General features: G+C 36.9%; 5 protein-coding genes across 7 annotated transcripts; 1 reads left to right on the top strand and 4 right to left on the bottom strand.

The window, feature by feature from the left end:
* Positions 1–994: 994 nt before the first annotated feature.
* Positions 995–6,049, bottom strand: LOC111447157 (reticulon-like protein B11). Of its 3 annotated transcripts, XR_002711227.1 has the most exons (7): positions 5,877–6,049; positions 5,413–5,593; positions 4,835–4,976; positions 4,695–4,764; positions 4,384–4,591; positions 2,755–2,797; positions 995–1,465 (listed from the first exon to the last, which is right to left on the bottom strand). XR_002711227.1 is itself a non-coding variant. In XM_023086179.1 (6 exons), exons 1-5 carry the CDS (start codon positions 5,938–5,940, stop codon positions 4,422–4,424), a joined length of 627 nt encoding a protein of 208 aa, XP_022941947.1. In that variant the 5' UTR covers positions 5,941–6,049; the 3' UTR covers positions 3,020–3,269; positions 4,384–4,421. The 3 variants fall into 3 exon arrangements, 2 of the variants coding, with proteins under 2 accessions (XP_022941947.1, XP_022941946.1); XM_023086179.1 differs by lacking the exons at positions 995–1,465; positions 2,755–2,797 and adding an exon at positions 3,020–3,269; XM_023086178.1 differs by lacking the exons at positions 995–1,465; positions 2,755–2,797 and having other exon boundaries at positions 4,175–4,591.
* A 469-nt stretch (positions 6,050–6,518) lies between these two features.
* LOC111447158 (PRKR-interacting protein 1) lies at positions 6,519–9,187 on the bottom strand. Its single transcript, XM_023086180.1, has 2 exons — positions 8,730–9,187; positions 6,519–7,163 (listed from the first exon to the last, which is right to left on the bottom strand). Exons 1-2 carry the CDS (start codon positions 8,970–8,972, stop codon positions 6,885–6,887), a joined length of 522 nt encoding a protein of 173 aa, XP_022941948.1. The 5' UTR covers positions 8,973–9,187; the 3' UTR covers positions 6,519–6,884.
* Positions 9,188–10,869: 1,682 nt separating this feature from the next.
* LOC111447156 (transcription factor MYB44-like) lies at positions 10,870–11,956 on the top strand. Its single transcript, XM_023086177.1, has one exon. The coding sequence runs from the start codon at positions 11,019–11,021 to the stop codon at positions 11,715–11,717; it is 699 nt and encodes a 232-aa protein (XP_022941945.1). The 5' UTR covers positions 10,870–11,018; the 3' UTR covers positions 11,718–11,956.
* Positions 11,957–12,688: 732 nt separating this feature from the next.
* LOC111447155 (cinnamyl alcohol dehydrogenase 1-like) lies at positions 12,689–14,371 on the bottom strand. Its single transcript, XM_023086175.1, has 5 exons — positions 14,210–14,371; positions 14,018–14,131; positions 13,721–13,948; positions 13,186–13,625; positions 12,689–13,101 (listed from the first exon to the last, which is right to left on the bottom strand). Exons 1-5 carry the CDS (start codon positions 14,296–14,298, stop codon positions 12,899–12,901), a joined length of 1,074 nt encoding a protein of 357 aa, XP_022941943.1. The 5' UTR covers positions 14,299–14,371; the 3' UTR covers positions 12,689–12,898.
* Positions 14,372–17,010: 2,639 nt separating this feature from the next.
* Positions 17,011–17,680, bottom strand: LOC111447159 (LYR motif-containing protein At3g19508). The gene is made up of 2 exons (XM_023086181.1): positions 17,405–17,680; positions 17,011–17,295 (listed from the first exon to the last, which is right to left on the bottom strand). Exons 1-2 carry the CDS (start codon positions 17,597–17,599, stop codon positions 17,239–17,241), a joined length of 252 nt encoding a protein of 83 aa, XP_022941949.1. The 5' UTR covers positions 17,600–17,680; the 3' UTR covers positions 17,011–17,238.
* Positions 17,681–18,398: the final 718 nt, after the last annotated feature.

Below are 18,398 nucleotides of genomic sequence, written 5' to 3'. Positions count from 1 at the left end.
GGAAGGGAAAGAAAGGGGTGGTGCAACTCGTGGGCAGTTGGGCTCTCCTCGAGCTACATGCCTATGAGTGTAACGGCTCGACTATTTAGCCATTTTATCAATTTTTCTTCGAATAATGATTTAGTTTTACCCCATTGAACGTAGGAGAATTATAATAGGTGTGTTAATGGTGTGAAGTTACGAATGCATGATAAGTTGTGGGCATTAATTCTGAAACAAGAACGGACCCCATTGGGAGGTGGGATGTTTGTAATAATTTAGGATGTGAAATTAAAAAATATATACACATGGAGGGACTGAAAAGTAAATAATAAAAAACGAAGTCCTTAAAAGAAATTTGTTTTAAAAAAAACATAGATATCGAATTTCAAGACAAAATTGTGATCGCACCCACGAGACAATGTTGTTAAATTTAGATGCCCTTTTGGTACAGTTTCAATGATATTCAGACAAAATCTTTTTCTTATAAAAAAAACAATAAATTACCTCAAAAAGCCTCCCCATTTCACACCAACCATCATTATTTTTTTTTTTTTTTTTTATTTTTTTTTTTTAGATTTGGTGAAAGGATTTGGGAAAAAGCTCTAAAGTTAACCTTATTAGGACCCATTTTGGGTACACATTTGTTTAGACTCGAATAAAAAGTATCCACAAACATTGGCAGCTATGCACAAGTACGTCATGCACCTTAGGTTCGACCCCTATTTAAGTATTAAATAAAATTTTAAACTTAAACACGAGAGGTAATATATATTTATTTTTGTCAAAAAATACTAAATACTTGTATACCCAAAAAGGGTTTAAAAGGTGAAATAAAATAACAAAAAGAAAAAAGAGGCACAATTTGGTATAGTATTAATGGCATAAAGCAAGTATGTTTGGGGGTGTAAGATTCTCTAATTGTGGAACATTAATTTATTAACCATAAACATATCTGTAAAATAATATATTTTAGAACATATACTTGTGATTCAAATAAATAAATAAATAAAGTATTTATCCTAAGAAAAAAGAAAAAGGAAATTATGGACCTTAGAAAGATGATAAATATGGGATGGTCCTATAAGCATTTATAGGACCACCCCACCACCAACACCAACACCAACACCAACCCAAGCCCTGATTCCCACACTGCACTGTCAAAGATTCCATCCCTAAAATCCTGTCTTTTTCACTATCAAATTTTCAAATCCCATAGAGAAATGGTAAGAACATAAGCATACTCTTGAAAAATGGTGATCAAATGGGCAAAAAACAAATGAAAAATAAAAAATTTGAGAAGCATTCATCATGATCAAACTGAGATTGATAATAAGTTTGTTGATCAGAAAGGAGAGTGATTTTGAAAGCGATAAAATTGATATAATGGGTCTGTAAGGCCAACCTGTTGTCCAGAAAGTGTTGTTGGTCTCCCTAAGAGACGCATGACTGCATGCTCTTTGCCTTCCCCGTTCGTCCTTTGGATCTAAAAAGAGTTTGGACCAATCAAAACAAAACATGAATGATGCTTCCGTCTACTTAAAGCATCATTTATCTCTCTATCCCCATCAATCAGCAGCTTCAAATTCACTTCTTCGTAACAATTATGAACACTAGAAAGAATTTGACTGCAAAAAGCTTCCTAAAAGGAAATCTGAATCTGTGTTGTCTTAGTCAGGAATTGAAAAATCTGAATGTGTAGCAAAAGCTTTTGACATGATTCTTGGTGTGATATCCCACATTGGTTGGGGAGAAGAAAGGAACCAGTGCTAGCGAGGACACTGGGCCCTGAAGAGAGGTGGATTTTGATATCCCACATTGGTTGGGGAGGAGGACGAAGCACCCTTTACAAGGGTGTGAAAACCTTTCCCTAGGAAACACATTTTAATAAAGCCTTGAGGGGAAGCCCAAAGAGGACAATATTTGCTAGCGGTGGGTTGGGCTGTTACAAATGGTATCAGAGCCAGTGAGGAGGTTGTTCCCCGAAGGGAGGTAGACACAAGGCGGTGTGCCAGTAAGGACGTTGAGCCCCAAAGGGGGTGGATTTGGCAGTGGTCCTACATCGATTGGAGAAAGGAACGAGTGCCAGCGAGGACGCTAGGCCCTAAAGAAGAGTGGATTGTGATTATCCCACATTGGTTGGGGAGGAGAACGAAACACCTTTATAAGGGTGCAGAAACCTTTCCCTAGCAGACGCATTTTAAAGCCTTGAGGGGAAGCCCGAAGGGAAAGCCCAAAGAAGACAATATCTGCTAGCGGTTTATGAGTTTGTGATCTATGAAAAGTATTATGCTTTGAGGTAAGATTATCAAATCCAAAACTTGGAACAAGTATACTCCTAATTCATTAATCTAATACAAAAAAACCAAACACCCTTAAAAAGTGCAATAAATTCTCTTTCCTTTTGGCCTTTTTCTGCTACCTTTTGTGCGTCCTACGGTTTAGCACACAGACCATGTGCCCATTACTTGCAACTTTCCAGAGAAATATATATATATAATTCAGGATGTACCAAACTCAAAGGTTATAACTAAGATACTTGAGGATTTTATAAAGAACCGTAAATGAATTGGACAGCTTAAATAAATATATATGAACAGCTGCGTCCTTTGCAGAACCCCATACAAACCAGGAGACAAAAATACATGTGCTTTGGTGCAGGAGTGTCCCAGTAATAATAATTTCTCTATTCCATGCGAGTCTTTGATAAATTTGTTTATTGTCTACTAGATGCGAGACGTTTTACCTTAAAAGTGAGGTTCAGGAGGAACTTACATGTGTGTCACATGAGATGGGTCATTTTTCTTTGTCATTACACCTGAAAGGCAAAGGAACTAGTCAGCCTTAGCAACATGTTAAGATAAATAAATTTTCAGTCTTCTACTGATCAAGGTGCTGCTAATTGAACATCGAGTTTAAGTGGCTTTAGTTTCCATCGGTTACGAGATGCTATGTTCGAGTATCTGCACCGAAGCGTATGCAGAACTCGAAAGCAGACCAAAAAACTACATCACAAAATCATTTAGCTGAAACAACAAAGTTCAATCCAAAACCAAACACTAGTGATTACAAGACACCATACCATTTCGATCCAAAACCGAACATTAATGCTTTTAGTTTTCAGCCCGAAGTCAAAGTCAGGATACATTTATGTTAAGTTATATACCACAACTTTCTAAAAGATCTAGAATGCTGAAGTACATCTCATTCAAAAGCAATCTCAATGTCTCTGATCGAAATTTTCAAATCTACTGATCGTCCTCTGTTGAAAGCCAATGTGCCTCTGCGTACTTCAAAGTAGCAACAAGTAAAACCAAAGCAAATCAGATGCAAATTTGAAAACCTAACACTTGATGAACAAAGAAACTAAACTAAAGTTTTTCAGCAACCAACAAAAATCAAGGTATAACAAGTCATATTTGCCCCAGAAATAAATCTCAATATGGAAATTTTCTTACCAAACACAAACTTATCATCTTAAATTGCCAGTGAAGCAATGATTAGTTGAACTAAATTGGAAAAAACCATTGCAGTATAGAACACACTCAAGCATCAGGACAGCCCATCTAAGACTTGTATGAACAGTATAATATCGCCCACTTAAATCTTTTACTACGAGATAGATTGGTTACTTTGGCCTAGAAAATGAATTTCAAAGCAAGAATTCAACTTCATTGACAAGTTCAGTTAATCATAATTAGTGACCAATGGTTAAGGATGACTCAGATGGGTGGTTTTGCTAAAAAATGGGTAATAATGAGATCCCCATTTTAATAAATGATATGGAAAAGACTACTATGCAAGAACATTGATCTACAAGAAGATCGGCAAACTCTTAAAATAGCGGAAGCTGACTTGATTAAAGCTAAGGCAATGGACAAACAATCAAGGTAAATCTATTTCTATTTCTCAAACAAGCCAGGGCAAGAGGAGAGGAAATCGATTTTGTAACTAGTTAATAATGCATCTAACGAAATGAAATCTTTGTGTAAAAGAAAATTTACTATCAGCAAATTCATTAGCCATTATATTTCTAAAAAGTTGAAAACTAGATGATAATAATTTTGTGAAAGCTTCTGAGATATTAATATGCAGGACATGTAAACTTAATAGGTAGTAATCTAATCTCACAAGCTACCAGAACTTGTTCACGAGTTTCAAGATCTAACGATCCTTGATAAAGGAATAGATGGTATTTAAATTACAACAGAAAGAAATCAGCTGATGCTCAAATTGAAGGAAGGAAACACACACAACAAAGGAATAAATAAGAGATTTTTTTACAAGCCATGAGAATAAAAGTACATAATACTCACTCTATGTTGATCTGAAATAATATTTATCGGACACATCAGAATACAAAAATGGCGTTAGAGCATTATGAAAAAGGTAGATCCAGCTCACTTCTTTTGAAGTTACTGATAATCAAGCGAGTGCTGTGCCTATTGCATCTTCTTCTCCTTGTTTAAGGGTAATGGTAACTTCCTTAAGACATTCTCATCAAGCTTCCTGTATTGCATTTGTACATATCTATGTGTTACACACAACTTTTCATCAATGGGATCCTGGTACTTATCGTACACTAGTGGAGCTGAAAGACTGAGAAGGACCCCTGAAACAAATATATTGATAGAATGCATACATTGTTAAAGATAGCAATAGATATGATTTTTGAACCGCTGATTACAAAGAAATAAGAGCCCCAAAGAACTCACCAAAATAGACCAGTGTAAGAAAATTGAAGAAACTGCCAATGAATGATGAAATCCATAGTCCAAGAGCAACCTGAGGACGTGAATAAATTAACACACAAGTCGCGGTCATCACAGACGATAAGACAAGTGATTACCCTAACCTGAAGAAAGAGCTTAAGGTTTCTTCCTATTGCAATATCACGTGCAATTGACAGTGCAAAATTGACCCACAATCGCAGTTCATCAGCAACTATCGAAACAGATTCCTCAGAAATTTCCAGATCAGGAAGCGGAGGCAGAGGTCTGAATCACAAAAGAAGGTAACTTTTACTCTACGTCCAATTGAACTCAAGCCTTGAGAATGTATACATTTCATGTCAATCTAAGTCATATTATCTCAAAAAATCTACACGATTACTTCTCCAACACAAAATTGACAATGTTCTTCTCTTACACTAATGGTTCCACAAAAAGGAGTCCAAGTTTGTACAGAACTGTATGTGGGCTGCAGATTCAAACCCTGACCGTTTGGTCAAGGTCGTAATCCCTTGATCAAACAAACTATTCTCAAGATTTTGCACAATAAAATGGTTCTCTTTTACAATGTATGTTATTTACTTTTGATTCATCGTCCATAAAACAAAAATAACGCATCCACAAACTTAAACACAAGAAGTGGAGATTAGAAAATAAAACCATGTAAAGCACTAAAAGCTGGCAGAAGGAAGAGTCAAAGTACCTATTGAGAAGGGAAGCAGATTTGGCCCAGACGAACAGAATGAGGACAAGAAGCAATAGAACATTGGCAACAAAAGATAAGAAGTTGTAACCGGCTCTTTCAAACAGGTACCACAAAGCTGTTGTAGACGTGAGTATGACAGCCCCGCCACACCATTTCTTCCATAAGAGCATATCAGCGACTGTCATCAATAGCTAAATTAGCGAACCAACAACAAATTTAATAGAATTGAACAAAATCAGCCAATTCGAGAAATAGAATTCGGAACATTTCATAAAAAATCAGCCAAATGAAACACATAATTCAGACAAAGATAGCGAGAAAACGACATTAGACCAAAACAATTCATTATCGAAACATGAAAAGGTAAACCCAGATCGAGGAGGGAATTCTAAAGCATCAATGTAAGTTCCAATTCGAAAATAGAAAGATCGCAAAAAGAACAGAACAGAGAAGAGAAGTACCAGGACCACCGCCGAGCACTTGATGAACAGAAATGCGACGAGTAGAAGTGGATCCCATGGACATGATTAGGGTTTCAGAGAAAACAAGAATTGAAAGCAGAGAGAAAGATGAAGATTTAAGAACTGAAGGGGGGGAAAACGGAGAATTCCAACACCCAAAAATTTCAACAACCCTCTGAATCAGAGCTTTATTTATTTATTTATTTATTATTAATTTCTTATTTTAATTTTGGGTTGGGCCCCATTCTCTAATCTATAGTTCATTTTTGTACTTCTTAACATGAACAAATTCAACTTTTAAATCAAATAAAAAAAGAGATTTTTTTTTAAAAAAAATTCAAACTTCAAAATCTGTTCAATGAAATTATGATGTTATAACTAACTAAATTAATAGGAACTTTTAAGTCCGTGATAATAATACTAAATATTGGAGAAAAGCATTATTAGCTTAGTCTGTATGAGATACTAATAGAGAGGAAAATCAAGATTCTTGTTCTCCTGACGGATTGTGCACGAGTATACTAAACCCGTGTGAGCGCCTAAGAGATGTGTTTCGTGCTATGTTAGGCCTGCGTGAGCATCTAAGCGACAGGATATGAGCCTAATGAGCATTCAATATGAATGATATAGTCGGTGTTTCTACGAGCATGTTAGGGTCTGATCGTAGATCAACGTCCCCTCTGTTCATATATCATAAGCAACGAATCGTTATAACACAATCATGAGTATCCCTTGGACTCAACTAATATTATGTCCATCTGTTCTACATGTAATAATGTTATAGATATTCTGCTAACACATTTCAGCGCCATGCAATTGAGAGAAAGATAGAGGTCCTGTGGGAAGATGGGAGAATTGTGTATTCAAATCCAACATTCTTCCAATCCCACCTGCAATAAAAACACAAAAGCCAGATTCCAGGTACTGGTAGCTGTCTCCGGTTAGATGGCTTGTCTGAAAGCTCGAGGCTAAGAGTTCAAACTTCGATTCCGGGTGGAGAATAACGAGTCATGTTGCTTCATCCTCGCCATTATCGGTATCCCCTTCATCACCAGAGGATGCATCTTTCTGATTCTCATCTCCTCCGCTTGAATTCAACTTGCTCTTCTTTTCTTTTCTTCTTTGCTTTTTCTTTTGACGCTTTAGTCGCTTCTTTGAAGTGCGTTCCTCGGCAGCTTTCAACCGTTCTTCCCTTCGCATATTGAATTCGGCTATTTCTTTCTTTTTCTGATAATCAACGTCCATTCTAGCAAGTCTGTCTTGTTCTTTTCGCCTCATTTGCCTATACTGTCATTCGAAAATTTTATGGGCAGGCCCGTATTAGTATATATATTCAACGATCGAGACAGACTCCACAAAATCACGAACAAAAAGGTCCTATGCATTTACAATCTGAAGTGAAAATTGTAGGCTTAACAACACAAGTGGAGACTTTCTTTCCTAAACACATATCAGAATCATCAGATGATGTTTGAGTAGGTAAAAACTTTCAATTCCCCATTGTAATACATTACCTTTCTTAACTACATCAAGATTCGAAATATGAAAGACCCATTTAACACCAGACTAAAGAATTTCTTTCACGTCGAACAGTATTTTTATAAACCTCGTCCTTTGACTTATATTAAATGACATTAACCCTTCTTAGATGACACCAAAAACCAACAAAAGCAAGCGATGCATTTTCACGAGCTAAGATTTCAGAGCATTGCTTGCAAACAGAGTACTTGTCAACCTACTACTGCTACTCCACGATCATTATTTCCTAATGATATCCACAACAACCTGATTTTGATAGGTCATACGTAAATTCGAGTGCGTGGAACAATCATCGCTCCAATCCATTTCTTCCTCTCAGTCAGAATTAGTATAATTTCAAACTCTCCAATAAATCAAATTCTGCTTGGCAGCAGTCAGCTTTGAATACCAGACTAGCACCATAATTTTAAACTTTCTTCACTGTGAAAATCTAAAAGGTGAAGCCAGTAAGTCCTAGCTTCAGCAAAGACATTAACTGATTGTAAAGAAAGTACTAACCAACTAGCATATAGTTAATGCTAAGTTGCTATGCTACTCCCGCGTGAGCAAACAATTAATTCATTATGCTCCCAGAAAATTTTGATCAAATATATGTATTTCACTCGCATGATAACAGCATTTTAACATGGTCAATGAAAAACGCTTCATCCAGTTAAAAAGAACACCAACTATCCTGTATCCGACTTGAGCCAAATACACAATTCCAAATCCACCCCAATGAGCCAGTTAGGTGTTCTGATTTTACGATTATCTACAAACATCCGATCTCATAAATCTAAAAGTTGCACTCCTACAAGGTAGATTATCTCTTTTAGCCAGGTTTGGATTCTACCTTTTCCAACTCGCTTATGAACATTTTTGTAATCATCACACCAATCCTATGTCTCCCCTTCGTCCATATATTAAAAAAAAAAACCATCCACGAGCTAAACCCAATCTAGGAATTTTGTTTACTCAAATTTCCATCAAAGAAAGGGGCATCTTCCTCATTCAATAATAGTTTGGATTTTCAGACCTTTGGTAAGGGAAATATTGTTGTTCACACCCAGCCTAATTCCCCCAATAATCAGTTCTTCCACTCATTACCAGCTAACAGTCGCAAGAATTTAAAGAACCTGTAATGTACGGAAACCAGTTTGTTTCATATCATAAGACCTAAGATAGGAATCACACTCGTTGCTAACCAATCCCAGTAATGCATTGGTACAATTTTACATCCATTCATCATGAAAACACGCCCACGAGAGAATAAACCGCAGACAGAAGTCACTAATAAAATTTACGCAATATAAAACAACATAAATCACTCAATACCTGGTGAAAATCACCGGAACCAGAACCAGCAGAGCTTCCAGACGTGTTGCTGACACGAACAGGAACATTATCGATGATTCTTCGGAGCTTGACCTCCAAATCCTCATCCTCCTCCTTCACCGGCGGCGTATACGCTACAAGCGCGTTCGACTCGGTTGTCGCCAACTGGGTATCAGATTTCGGTTTGGGGGGCATCGGAATCACCAGCCGACGGTCTCCATCCTTCAGCTTGCCGGTTGACATGATATTCCAGAAACCCTAAAACCCTAATTGTGAAAATTTCCTCTAACAATCAACAAAAATTTCTGGTTGTTACCCTAACAGCAATGTTTCTTCGACCTTCCAGTGAACTACCGATTCTTTATCTTTGTCGGTCGTCGAAGAGCTGTGGATTTTCGCCGCCTCCGTTCCGCGCCCTACGAATTCGATTAAACTGACAGTTTTTGAGTTGAACAAAAGGTCCATATTAAATTTGATAATTTTGAATCTGATATTACTTTTATTTCCCCGAAATTACAGGATATTACAGAAATCCACAAAACTTCCGGAAATTATAATACTTGCCCTATATTTTTTATATTTTCGCATAATTAACCTTTTCTTTTTACCATTTCAATTTTTGATGATGTGGCTATTTTGATGGTGACGTGGCAAACACTTAGAAAACCTGAGGGAATTGTGTTGAGCATTTGCTTGATGTAGCTGTGTGAGGTGGCAACGACAATATGGATATGACAGTTGAGATGCCAAAATATGCAACGACGATGTGGTGCCATGGTCCTAGAACACAATAAGCAAATATTCATTATCAAAAAATATATGAACTCATATTACGAGTTATAAACGACAACATGATAAACGTTGATTCAATTCACAAGCACGACTGAAGCAAACTAAGAGGCCCAAATGGTCGTAGCAAAAATATGCTCTCAATGCTCGAAAACCAAGTTGAGGGACATGTCGGCTACCAAGAGGGGAGAGACTCTGTCTGCAAACCTAGCACGATAGTCAAAGCAACTGAGTATCGTAAACACTCAAAACATATTCATACAAAAGATGTCTTATAACATTCAAAACTCACTGCTAGCAGATATTGTCCGTTTTAACCCATTACATATCGATGTCAGCCTCATGGTTTTTAAACGTGTCTGTTAGGGAGAGATTTTCGCACCATTATAATAGCATGCAACTAATTTATAGCACGTAAGGCTGACGATGGTATGTAATAGGTCAAAGCGTACAATATTTACTAGCAATGAGTTTGAGCTGTTACATACCTAACCTACATAACCTCATAGCACGTAACTAACTCGAGTATCAGAAAGTGTCTAGCATAACACTACAACAATATTGGGTGTCCTTTTTTTTTATGCAGAAGCCAATCAATTTCGTTATGAACTTTGAAACGCTCCCGCCAACACCTCAAATTTAATTTCTATTACTGATAAAATATTAAAATAATAAATTAATATTTTAAATCCAACGAATAAAAAACAATAAGCATAAAATAAAATTTAAGAATTTAAAATTTTAAAAGAAGCAAATATGGAAATAAAAATAAAAATTAAAAGCCAAAATGCAAAAAAGAAATAAATAAAGGAAACCGTCGGTTTGCATGTAACGGATTTTTAACGGTAGATCCGTCGGCCCCTATTTTCCGGCACACAACGCACCACCCATTTTAACATCTCTGCCAGCCTGGATTCTCCAGCTTTCCTTATACATTACCCTTTAAAAAATCACCAAGTTTATTTTTTAAAAGAATAAATAAATAAATTAAAATTTTATATTATAGTCTGACTCGAGCATGCCGTGAAAGAAGCACGTTAAAAGTGCTATCACGAACACGAGATGTAGGATACCCGACCTAAAAATTTAGGTTAATTATACCCCAAATAAATCATATAAAAAATTTAATTAATAAAAGCTTATACTAAAATTAAATGCATAGTATTTAGTTATGACAATTTACCTAATAAATTTTGATTTGGATATCCGTGCTTACGTGGCAGCCACGTGGTCGTTACCTGGCCATACACGATGGACTGTAACTGGAAGTACCGGTTGACATTACTCCTATGAACGAAGCCGGTTAACCGGTTCTATCAGTTAGCCTAACCCTTAGCTTTATAAACCCTCTTCTGTTCTATTCCGCAATCCCACTACCGCCTCGCCGGAGGAACCATTCTCCCTCCGCCACACACGACGGTCGATTCATATCTCTTTGTCTTCCACCATCCTTGACTCAACGGTTGATTTTGTCGTTGTGTCGGAAGAATCGAATCGGCGATGACGTCTGAAGAGTGGGACATCGATCGGGTCAAGGGCCCATGGAGCCCGGAGGAAGACCAGTTGCTAAGGATTCTAGTGCAGCGCTACGGCGCTCGGAACTGGTCTGTTATCGGTCAGTCGATTCACGGACGGTCGGGGAAATCCTGCCGTCTGCGGTGGTTTAATCAGCTCTGTCCTGACGTGGAGCGCCAGGCGTTCACTGCGGAGGAGGACGAGGTCATCGTCGAAGCACACGCTAAGCACGGGAACAAGTGGGCGACAATCGCGAGACTACTCAACGGACGCACAGACAACGCGATTAAGAATCACTGGAATTCAACATTGAAGCGTAAGTTCTCTTCGATTGCTGAGATAAAAACTGAGTGTACGAGTCATGGATCGACGATTTCGATTGGAAATCAGTGTTTGAGTCCATCGAGATCGGATACGAACGATTCGATTCCGAGTCAGAACAAAAGGCCTTCGACTCGTCTAAGCCTATCTCTTCCAGGAACAGAATCATCGCCTCCGCGACCGCAGCAGCAGAGTATTTCATCATTGCCGGAGGATCGGGAGGCGAAAGCGAAATCGGCGCGTTGTGGTAAGGAATTTCTGTCTGTAATGCAATTGATGATTAGAGAAGAGGTGAGGAATTACATAGCGGAATATAGAAAACGGCAACGAATGAATGAGGAAGAAGATAGAAAGGCAGGGTAAAAAGGGATCAGAAATTAAGGAAAAAGATGATGATAATTAGGGTTTGAAACTTTGAATTTCTGTGATTTTGTATAAATCATTGGAGCCATTAGTCATGTGTTGAATTTGTTTTGAACAGGAAGGAATGCACACACTTCCTTTGTTTTAGAAATTTGAGACAATTTTCACTTTCTGTTTATTCCTTTGTGGTTTCGGTCATTCTTGTTGTTGTGTTCATATTTGTTTGATCTTTTTCTGTATATTACATAGTTGGGTTATCTTGCTGCTCGTCATGGCCCTCATATATTGGGCTCCTTAGCATACGCATAGCCATGGTGGGTATTAGATTGGCCCACCCTGGGTCGGCTTTGAATTATTGTTTTAAGATAGTGGAGTCCATTGTTAGTAGATATTGTTTGTTTTAGCTCGTTACATATCGTCGTCATCAGCCTCACGGTTTTAAAATGCGTCTATTAGGGATAGTTTTTTACACTTTTATAATAAATGTTTTGCTCCTCTCTCCAACCGACGTATGATCTAACAATCCACTTTCTTGGGGGTCGACTTCCTTATTGACACACTACTCGGTGTTTGACTCTGATCCCACCGCTAGCAGATATTATCAACTTTACCCTGTTACACATCACAGTCCTCACAGTTTTGAAATGCATCTACTAAGGAGAGATTTTCACACACTATCCACCATGAGCTTTACTCGTATCATACTTAATCATAGGCTTTATTCATATCGCTTAGATTGTTGTCACTCCTTCCTCACTCGAGTATTTATTATTTTTCGGTATACATCTCTATTAAGAAAATCGAGACAAATGCAGTCTATATTGTCCAAATTTAGGCCAAAAGATGCTAAGAGATGTTTCTCTACCTAACATGACGGACTCTTCAAGACTTGCATAGTAATATAGATAACGTGTTAAGTTCATCTCGACGTTTTCAAGAATGAAATTCAAATGAGATGAATTCACGAGAGCTTGTCTTTTAAGTCGTAAATACTTTCATTTATTATGAAACAATCCCACAAAACTACAAGAACATGTTCAAAACAATTTCATGAAACCAAAAAAAAAACATGTTCGTTCAAGTTCATAGTACACGAAGCATTTAGAATTTCTCCAACCACCCAAAGTAATTCATAACTCCGTTCTTCTCTCCAGAGATTCTCCGCCTGGTTCCGATCAGCTTCACTGAGGCAACTTGCTTCCGGCGACATCGACGACGAACCTGTATCTGACGTCATTCTTCTCCAACCTCTCCAAAGCCTGGTTAATGTAATCAAGCTTTATCACTTCAATTATGGAGGTTAGCTCCTTCTCTTTGAAGAAATCCAACACTTCTTGCGTCTCCGTCATGCTTCCGATGAAGCTCCCCGTAATCGTCTTCCTCCCTGTTCGTCCCCAAATAAACAGAGTTAAAAACAGAGTTGAAAACAGAGCACCATTGCCGGCGAGATTAACTTTGTGAAATTTACCGAGCATAAGAACAGGGGAAACGAATTGCAATGGCTTATTAATAACGCCCATCAAGATCAATTTGCCGTCGAGTTTCAGAAGTGACAGATACGGCTCGAGAGGATGAAAAACAGGGACTGTGTCAATGATGTAATCCAGCGAATCAATGGCTCGTTCCATTTGAGTACTGTCGGAGCTGACCAAGTACTCATCGGCGCCGAGATCTTCCAGAGCCTCCACCCTCTTCTTCTCCGACGAGCTTATCACCGTCACGTGGTGACCCAGCGCCTTCGCCACTTTCACACCCATATGCCCCACGCCGCCTAGCCCCAAAATTCCACCTCTGAGTCCACTCTGTTTCAGCCCAAAGTGACTCAGCGGGCTGTACACTGTCACTCCGGCGCACAACAGCGGCGCCGCCTGCTCCGGCGACATCCCTTCTGGGATTTTCACCACAAATCTAAAAAACCCACAAAACCCATCAAACAAACAACCTCGAAATTCGCAAAATTAACAAAAACAGAGGATTTCAAATAGAGAAACAGGGGAATTTACTTTTGGTGAACGACCATGGCGGAGGAGAACCCGCCTTGGGTGGGACGGCCATCATGATACACATCATTATAACTCCAGATTCTCCTGTTACAATACTGCTCCTTATCGGAATTGCAAGGATTACAACTCGAACAAGATCCAACAATACACCCAACTCCGACCAACTCCCCTGTTCTAAACCGACCAACATCCGACCCAACCTCCACCACTTCTCCGACCACCTCATGTCTGTTCCAAAAAACAAATTAAATCCAAAACAAAACCAGTAAATCCCACAAGAACATCGAAGTTAATTACCCAGGAACCATCGGATAATTGGACATGCCGAGGTCATTTTTGATTTGGTGAAGATCAGAGTGGCATACTCCACAGCAAATCACTTTAATGAAAACATCTTCAGGGCCGGTGTTTCTGCAACAGAGTACCCAAAATCAGAGAATTAAAACGAGAAACTCAAAGAAGAACAAAGATCCAGAAACAGAGTATAACCTGAGAGTATAAGTGTAGGGAGACAGAATCCCGGATGGGTCTTTGGCGGCGAGCCCTGTTACAGTCCTCTGTTCTTCAATGCTTCCCATTTTCTTGGAACAGAGGAAGAATATGGACGAAGAAAATGGAAGCGAGAGAGAAACAGAGTTGGTGAAATGGGCATGAATCGGAAGCAAATAAATAGAGAATTTGAGGAAAGAATGTAAAGTAAAGGAAACTTAAAGTTACAGATGAAGAAGACGTCTCGGCCATGGAAGGTGGAGAGCATTTGGGGTTGGTGAAGACGGAGTGGTTTTGATCACCTACGTCGCACTACATCATTGGTCCACTTCTTCTTCAAATGATATTACGCCGCGTGGCATCGATAGCTGTCCATTTTAAATTTAGGAATTGGAGTATACGTCATATTTACGTCATTTATGAGGTTTAAATTATTTCTAACAACTATACGATCCAAATATTATATATTTTAATTAATTATAATAATAAAAAAACAATTAAATTATTTCTCTTTCCTATTTATTTTTATTTTTGGATAATAATTTATTTGGTTTTAAAGAGTAAATATTAATAAAACAATAACTCAATCTATTTTTGTTAAATTATAAATATATTATCAATTATATGATAGGGTAAAACAATTAATTGTAAAATTTATAATAAAAAACATGTTCGTTGATTAATTAATAATGTTAATATTTAGGTTTGTAATTAATAATTAGTTCATCGTTTATGGATATAAAATCCTAAAATACAATTCCGTTATACCGAATCATTTAATACTCGTATGAGTTAGTTATTTGTAGGATTGAGATTTGAACCGAACTTTGAATTTATATATTTTTAGTTCTACAATAACATACGAGAGCTAGAATTCAAATTTCGAATATTTTAATTATTGATATATACTTTTATTTTAGTATTTTATGGAGTATGAATTAGTGATTTGACGAATACATTTGCTTCAATCTTGGAATCGGTAAAAGGGATGTCAACTCATATAAGTACCACTGATACTATTTGTTTAGTGTAAGAAAAAAAGTGCTAATTGTTTATATCGGGAGAAGTCGAATGAGGGTTTGCAAGCTATGGTGGGCTAGTACCCAAAAAAACTCTCATTTTTCAAAATGTTACATGAACGGGCGGACATAACTAAATGATTGTTTAGCCAACGAGGGATTTCGTGCCACGGAATGGATAAAAAAATTGAACATGTTTCCAATACTGACAACAGCTTCGAGAGAAATGTAGCCTTTGACTAAGGCAGAACGATATGAGTGAGTTGTATTAAAGAACTTAATCGTATGAACTAAGTTATACCTATTTAGATTCAAATGAGAAAAGAACCGAGGAGTAGCAGTAGGAGCCCTTAGGACTCTATAAAGTATTCCCAACAAAGTTGTCGGAGATATCACTAAACCACCCATGTCTCCAAATCCTTTATAAAAAAAGTAACAAATTTCCCGCAAAAATTTGGAGAGGAAACTGGAACATGAAGAAGGTGTCCCCTACACCGGATCGAAATATCTTCTCTCACACTTAAAAATGTACGTAAGTGCATACTTGAGCGTAATGCAAACAGTTTAATTGACTAAGATATATACATATATATGTATATATCTATATATAGGGTAGCTCAAAACTCGAAAATTAAAATAATTAAATATATTAAAAAGAGAAAAAAAAAAGAAATAATAATGATTTATTTACATTTTTGTCCTCCTTGAATTTGTCAAATTATTTGGTTAAATAAATGAGTTAATTATTTCTTCCATTTTTCTACCTAAACCATTAAACTAACCAAAGATATTAGGGGATTTGGAAGGTCACATCATATTTCGTTAATACCAAAATCATCTCCTAATTATTTATTTATAAACTTCATATTAACCTATAAATCTACTTGAAAATAATTAATAATTTGACTTTTTTGAAATGGAATAGCTCGAGAAATATTATATTTCTCGACTTGTCCTAACAAAATTTAGTCGGCACATGACATTTTATTCAACCGTCAATGCTTTATATCTTGTCTGTATTTTCCACGCATGGAATAAAGTGAAAAAATAAAAAGTCCATAATGAACTTATTTATCGATGACCAAATCTAGAATGTGCAACTTGTTCAATTTGGCAGGTGAGAAAGTTCATATTAGAGAAAATTATCGAACAATTTAACAAAATATAGTCAATAAGAAATAAAATTCGAAGTATAAAAGTCACAAAAAAGTTGGTATATAGTCATTTCACAAGACATTGACATTTTAAGCTCGGGTTTGTTTCAAGGTTTCATAATAGATGTCTTTGAATTTTTTTTACCTCTTTATTAATTTGTTTTCATTTTATTTTGAATATACTAATTTATTTAATTATTTTTAGAAATAAAAGTTTATTAAATCAACTATCAATATATTTACTAAAATTATTAATTAATTAGCCAATAATTAACTTGTTTGTTCATATATCATAAATTTAAAATATAATTAATTAATTAAATTTCAATTTATAATTAATAATAACGAACTACACTTAATTAAAATTAGTTAAAGATTCTACTTTAGTAAATAGTTTATACTTTGTATATAATTTTGAAATATAATTATTTATAATTAAAAGTTTATATATTTTTATAAAAATTATTTGTTCGAGGATAATTATTAAAATGGATTGTTACATAAATTCAAAATCCTAAAATTTAAAGTTTATTAAAATTACGTTAATATTTTAATTTAATAATAAAAAAAAAACTAACCAATTTATAAAAATTAAATAAAATATTATTTATTTATATAAACAATTATCTGATTAAATAGACAACTTATTCTCAATTATCCTATAAACATAATTTGCAAACATTATTTTTCAACGTGAAGAACATAAAATTTTTTAATTCAATAATCCTCCAAAAGCGTACCGGCAACGAATTCGTCAGAATCCACGGCGGCAGTAGTAGCCGGAGTTGCAAGGGCAAAACCAACGCCGATCCCTTTGAGGCATTATTTCAAACAAATGACGGAAATCGCACACTAACTAGGAGCTATTACAAATCTCCTTCAGCTTATCCGCCGCAGATCCATTCACCGAATACTGCCAATCACCGGAAACGCTCAAAACGGATGGGATCGATGCAATCAACGCGAATCGATACAGAAACAATTACGAAACTGAAAGATTAATTGAAGGATTAGAGTGTAACCTTGTTGAGAACCCAAACGGAGTGGTTGTAAGCTCTGTGGAAGAGTTCTTCTAGGGATTTCGCATCGTTCGCATCGACTTCTCTGTAGTTGACGAAATTCTCTCGAGCGTATTTAGCGTAGTAAGGCCTCGAATCCTTCGGCAACCGCCTCACCAGCCTCAGAACCTCGGCGTATATTCGCAGGGCCTTCTCCATTTCTCGCCGATCGAAATGCTCCGCCGTCTGGTTCTCGATCTCGATTTCGATCGCTTCAGTTTCTAGGGCTTTTGAGTGCTGTTTGGGCCAGGTAAGTCCCTTTTCCACGTTTATTACTTCACGATAATGAGGCCCAATTTTGTTCGTATGGGCCACTCAGCCCAGTATTGTTCGTATGGGCCACTCGGCCCAGTATTGTTCGTATGGGCCACTCGGCCCAATATAGTTTAGGGATAGTTTTATTTTAAAAAACATAAATATATCTATAAATAAATATTTACCACCCTGCTGGCACAGGAAACAATTTCATCGTCATCATCCTCAGAGATGTCAGCGTTGGGCTACAGTATTTAACTCACGCGCCGGTTGTGGGTATGGGGTCACACGCGCTACTAGCTACCAATACCAATACTATATTCTTCTAACTGCTCTGCATCTCGATATCTCTACAAAAATCATATAGAACAAAAATGAGAGACATATTGTATCTTGGGTTCGGGTATGAGTCGAGCTATAATTCGGGGCGGTGAGTTTGGGCCGATCGACAAAGTGCCAGCAATAAAGGCGACAACAAGGACAAATACGAGAAACTAATCGTTGGGCCAAGAGGCAAATTGGAACGGTAGTCTTGTGCAACAGCGGTACGGGGAGCGAGGTGGCGATAATGAATAATTTCGATAGGGTCGAGAAACTTCCATCATCCATATAAAAAGATTTCACGAAACTTGCTTTGAACGCAATCCTAAATTACACGTACATTATTTTTACCATTCAATATAATATTAATAACTTTTAATCT

The sequence above is a fragment of the Cucurbita moschata genome, unplaced genomic scaffold (assembly GCF_002738365.1).
Source record: "Cucurbita moschata cultivar Rifu unplaced genomic scaffold, Cmos_1.0 Cmo_Scf00009, whole genome shotgun sequence".
NCBI classification, from domain to species: Eukaryota; Viridiplantae; Streptophyta; class Magnoliopsida; order Cucurbitales; family Cucurbitaceae; genus Cucurbita; species Cucurbita moschata.
Note: the sequence above shows the minus strand (reverse complement) of the source record. Positions and strands in the feature narration are given on the sequence as shown.

Bases quoted from the DNA above. Each gene is read 5' to 3' on its own strand.
- LOC111447157 (XM_023086179.1), bottom strand. From the start codon at position 5,940: ATGTCCATGGGATCCACTTCTACTCGTCGCATTTCTGTTCATCAAGTG. The intron at 4,765-4,834 runs GTTAGGGTAATC...TCACGTCCTCAG, and splicing joins ACCTTAAGCTCTTTCTTCAG to GTTGCTCTTGGACTATGGAT. The intron at 4,592-4,694 runs GTGAGTTCTTTG...TATTTGTTTCAG, and splicing joins TCTTACACTGGTCTATTTTG to GGGTCCTTCTCAGTCTTTCA.
- LOC111447158 (XM_023086180.1), bottom strand. From the start codon at position 8,972: ATGTCAACCGGCAAGCTGAAGGATGGAGACCGTCGGCTGGTGATTCCG. The intron at 7,164-8,729 runs GTATTGAGTGAT...TTCGAATGACAG, and splicing joins GTTCCGGTGATTTTCACCAG to TATAGGCAAATGAGGCGAAA.
- LOC111447156 (XM_023086177.1), top strand. From the start codon at position 11,019: ATGACGTCTGAAGAGTGGGACATCGATCGGGTCAAGGGCCCATGGAGC.
- LOC111447155 (XM_023086175.1), bottom strand. From the start codon at position 14,298: ATGGGAAGCATTGAAGAACAGAGGACTGTAACAGGGCTCGCCGCCAAA. The intron at 14,132-14,209 runs GTTATACTCTGT...ACTCTGTTGCAG, and splicing joins CCCTACACTTATACTCTCAG to AAACACCGGCCCTGAAGATG. The intron at 13,102-13,185 runs GTAAATTTCACA...GGGGACGAACAG, and splicing joins TTCCCCTGTTCTTATGCTCG to GGAGGAAGACGATTACGGGG.
- LOC111447159 (XM_023086181.1), bottom strand. From the start codon at position 17,599: ATGGAGAAGGCCCTGCGAATATACGCCGAGGTTCTGAGGCTGGTGAGG. The intron at 17,296-17,404 runs GTTACACTCTAA...GGTGATTGGCAG, and splicing joins CCGTTTGGGTTCTCAACAAG to TATTCGGTGAATGGATCTGC.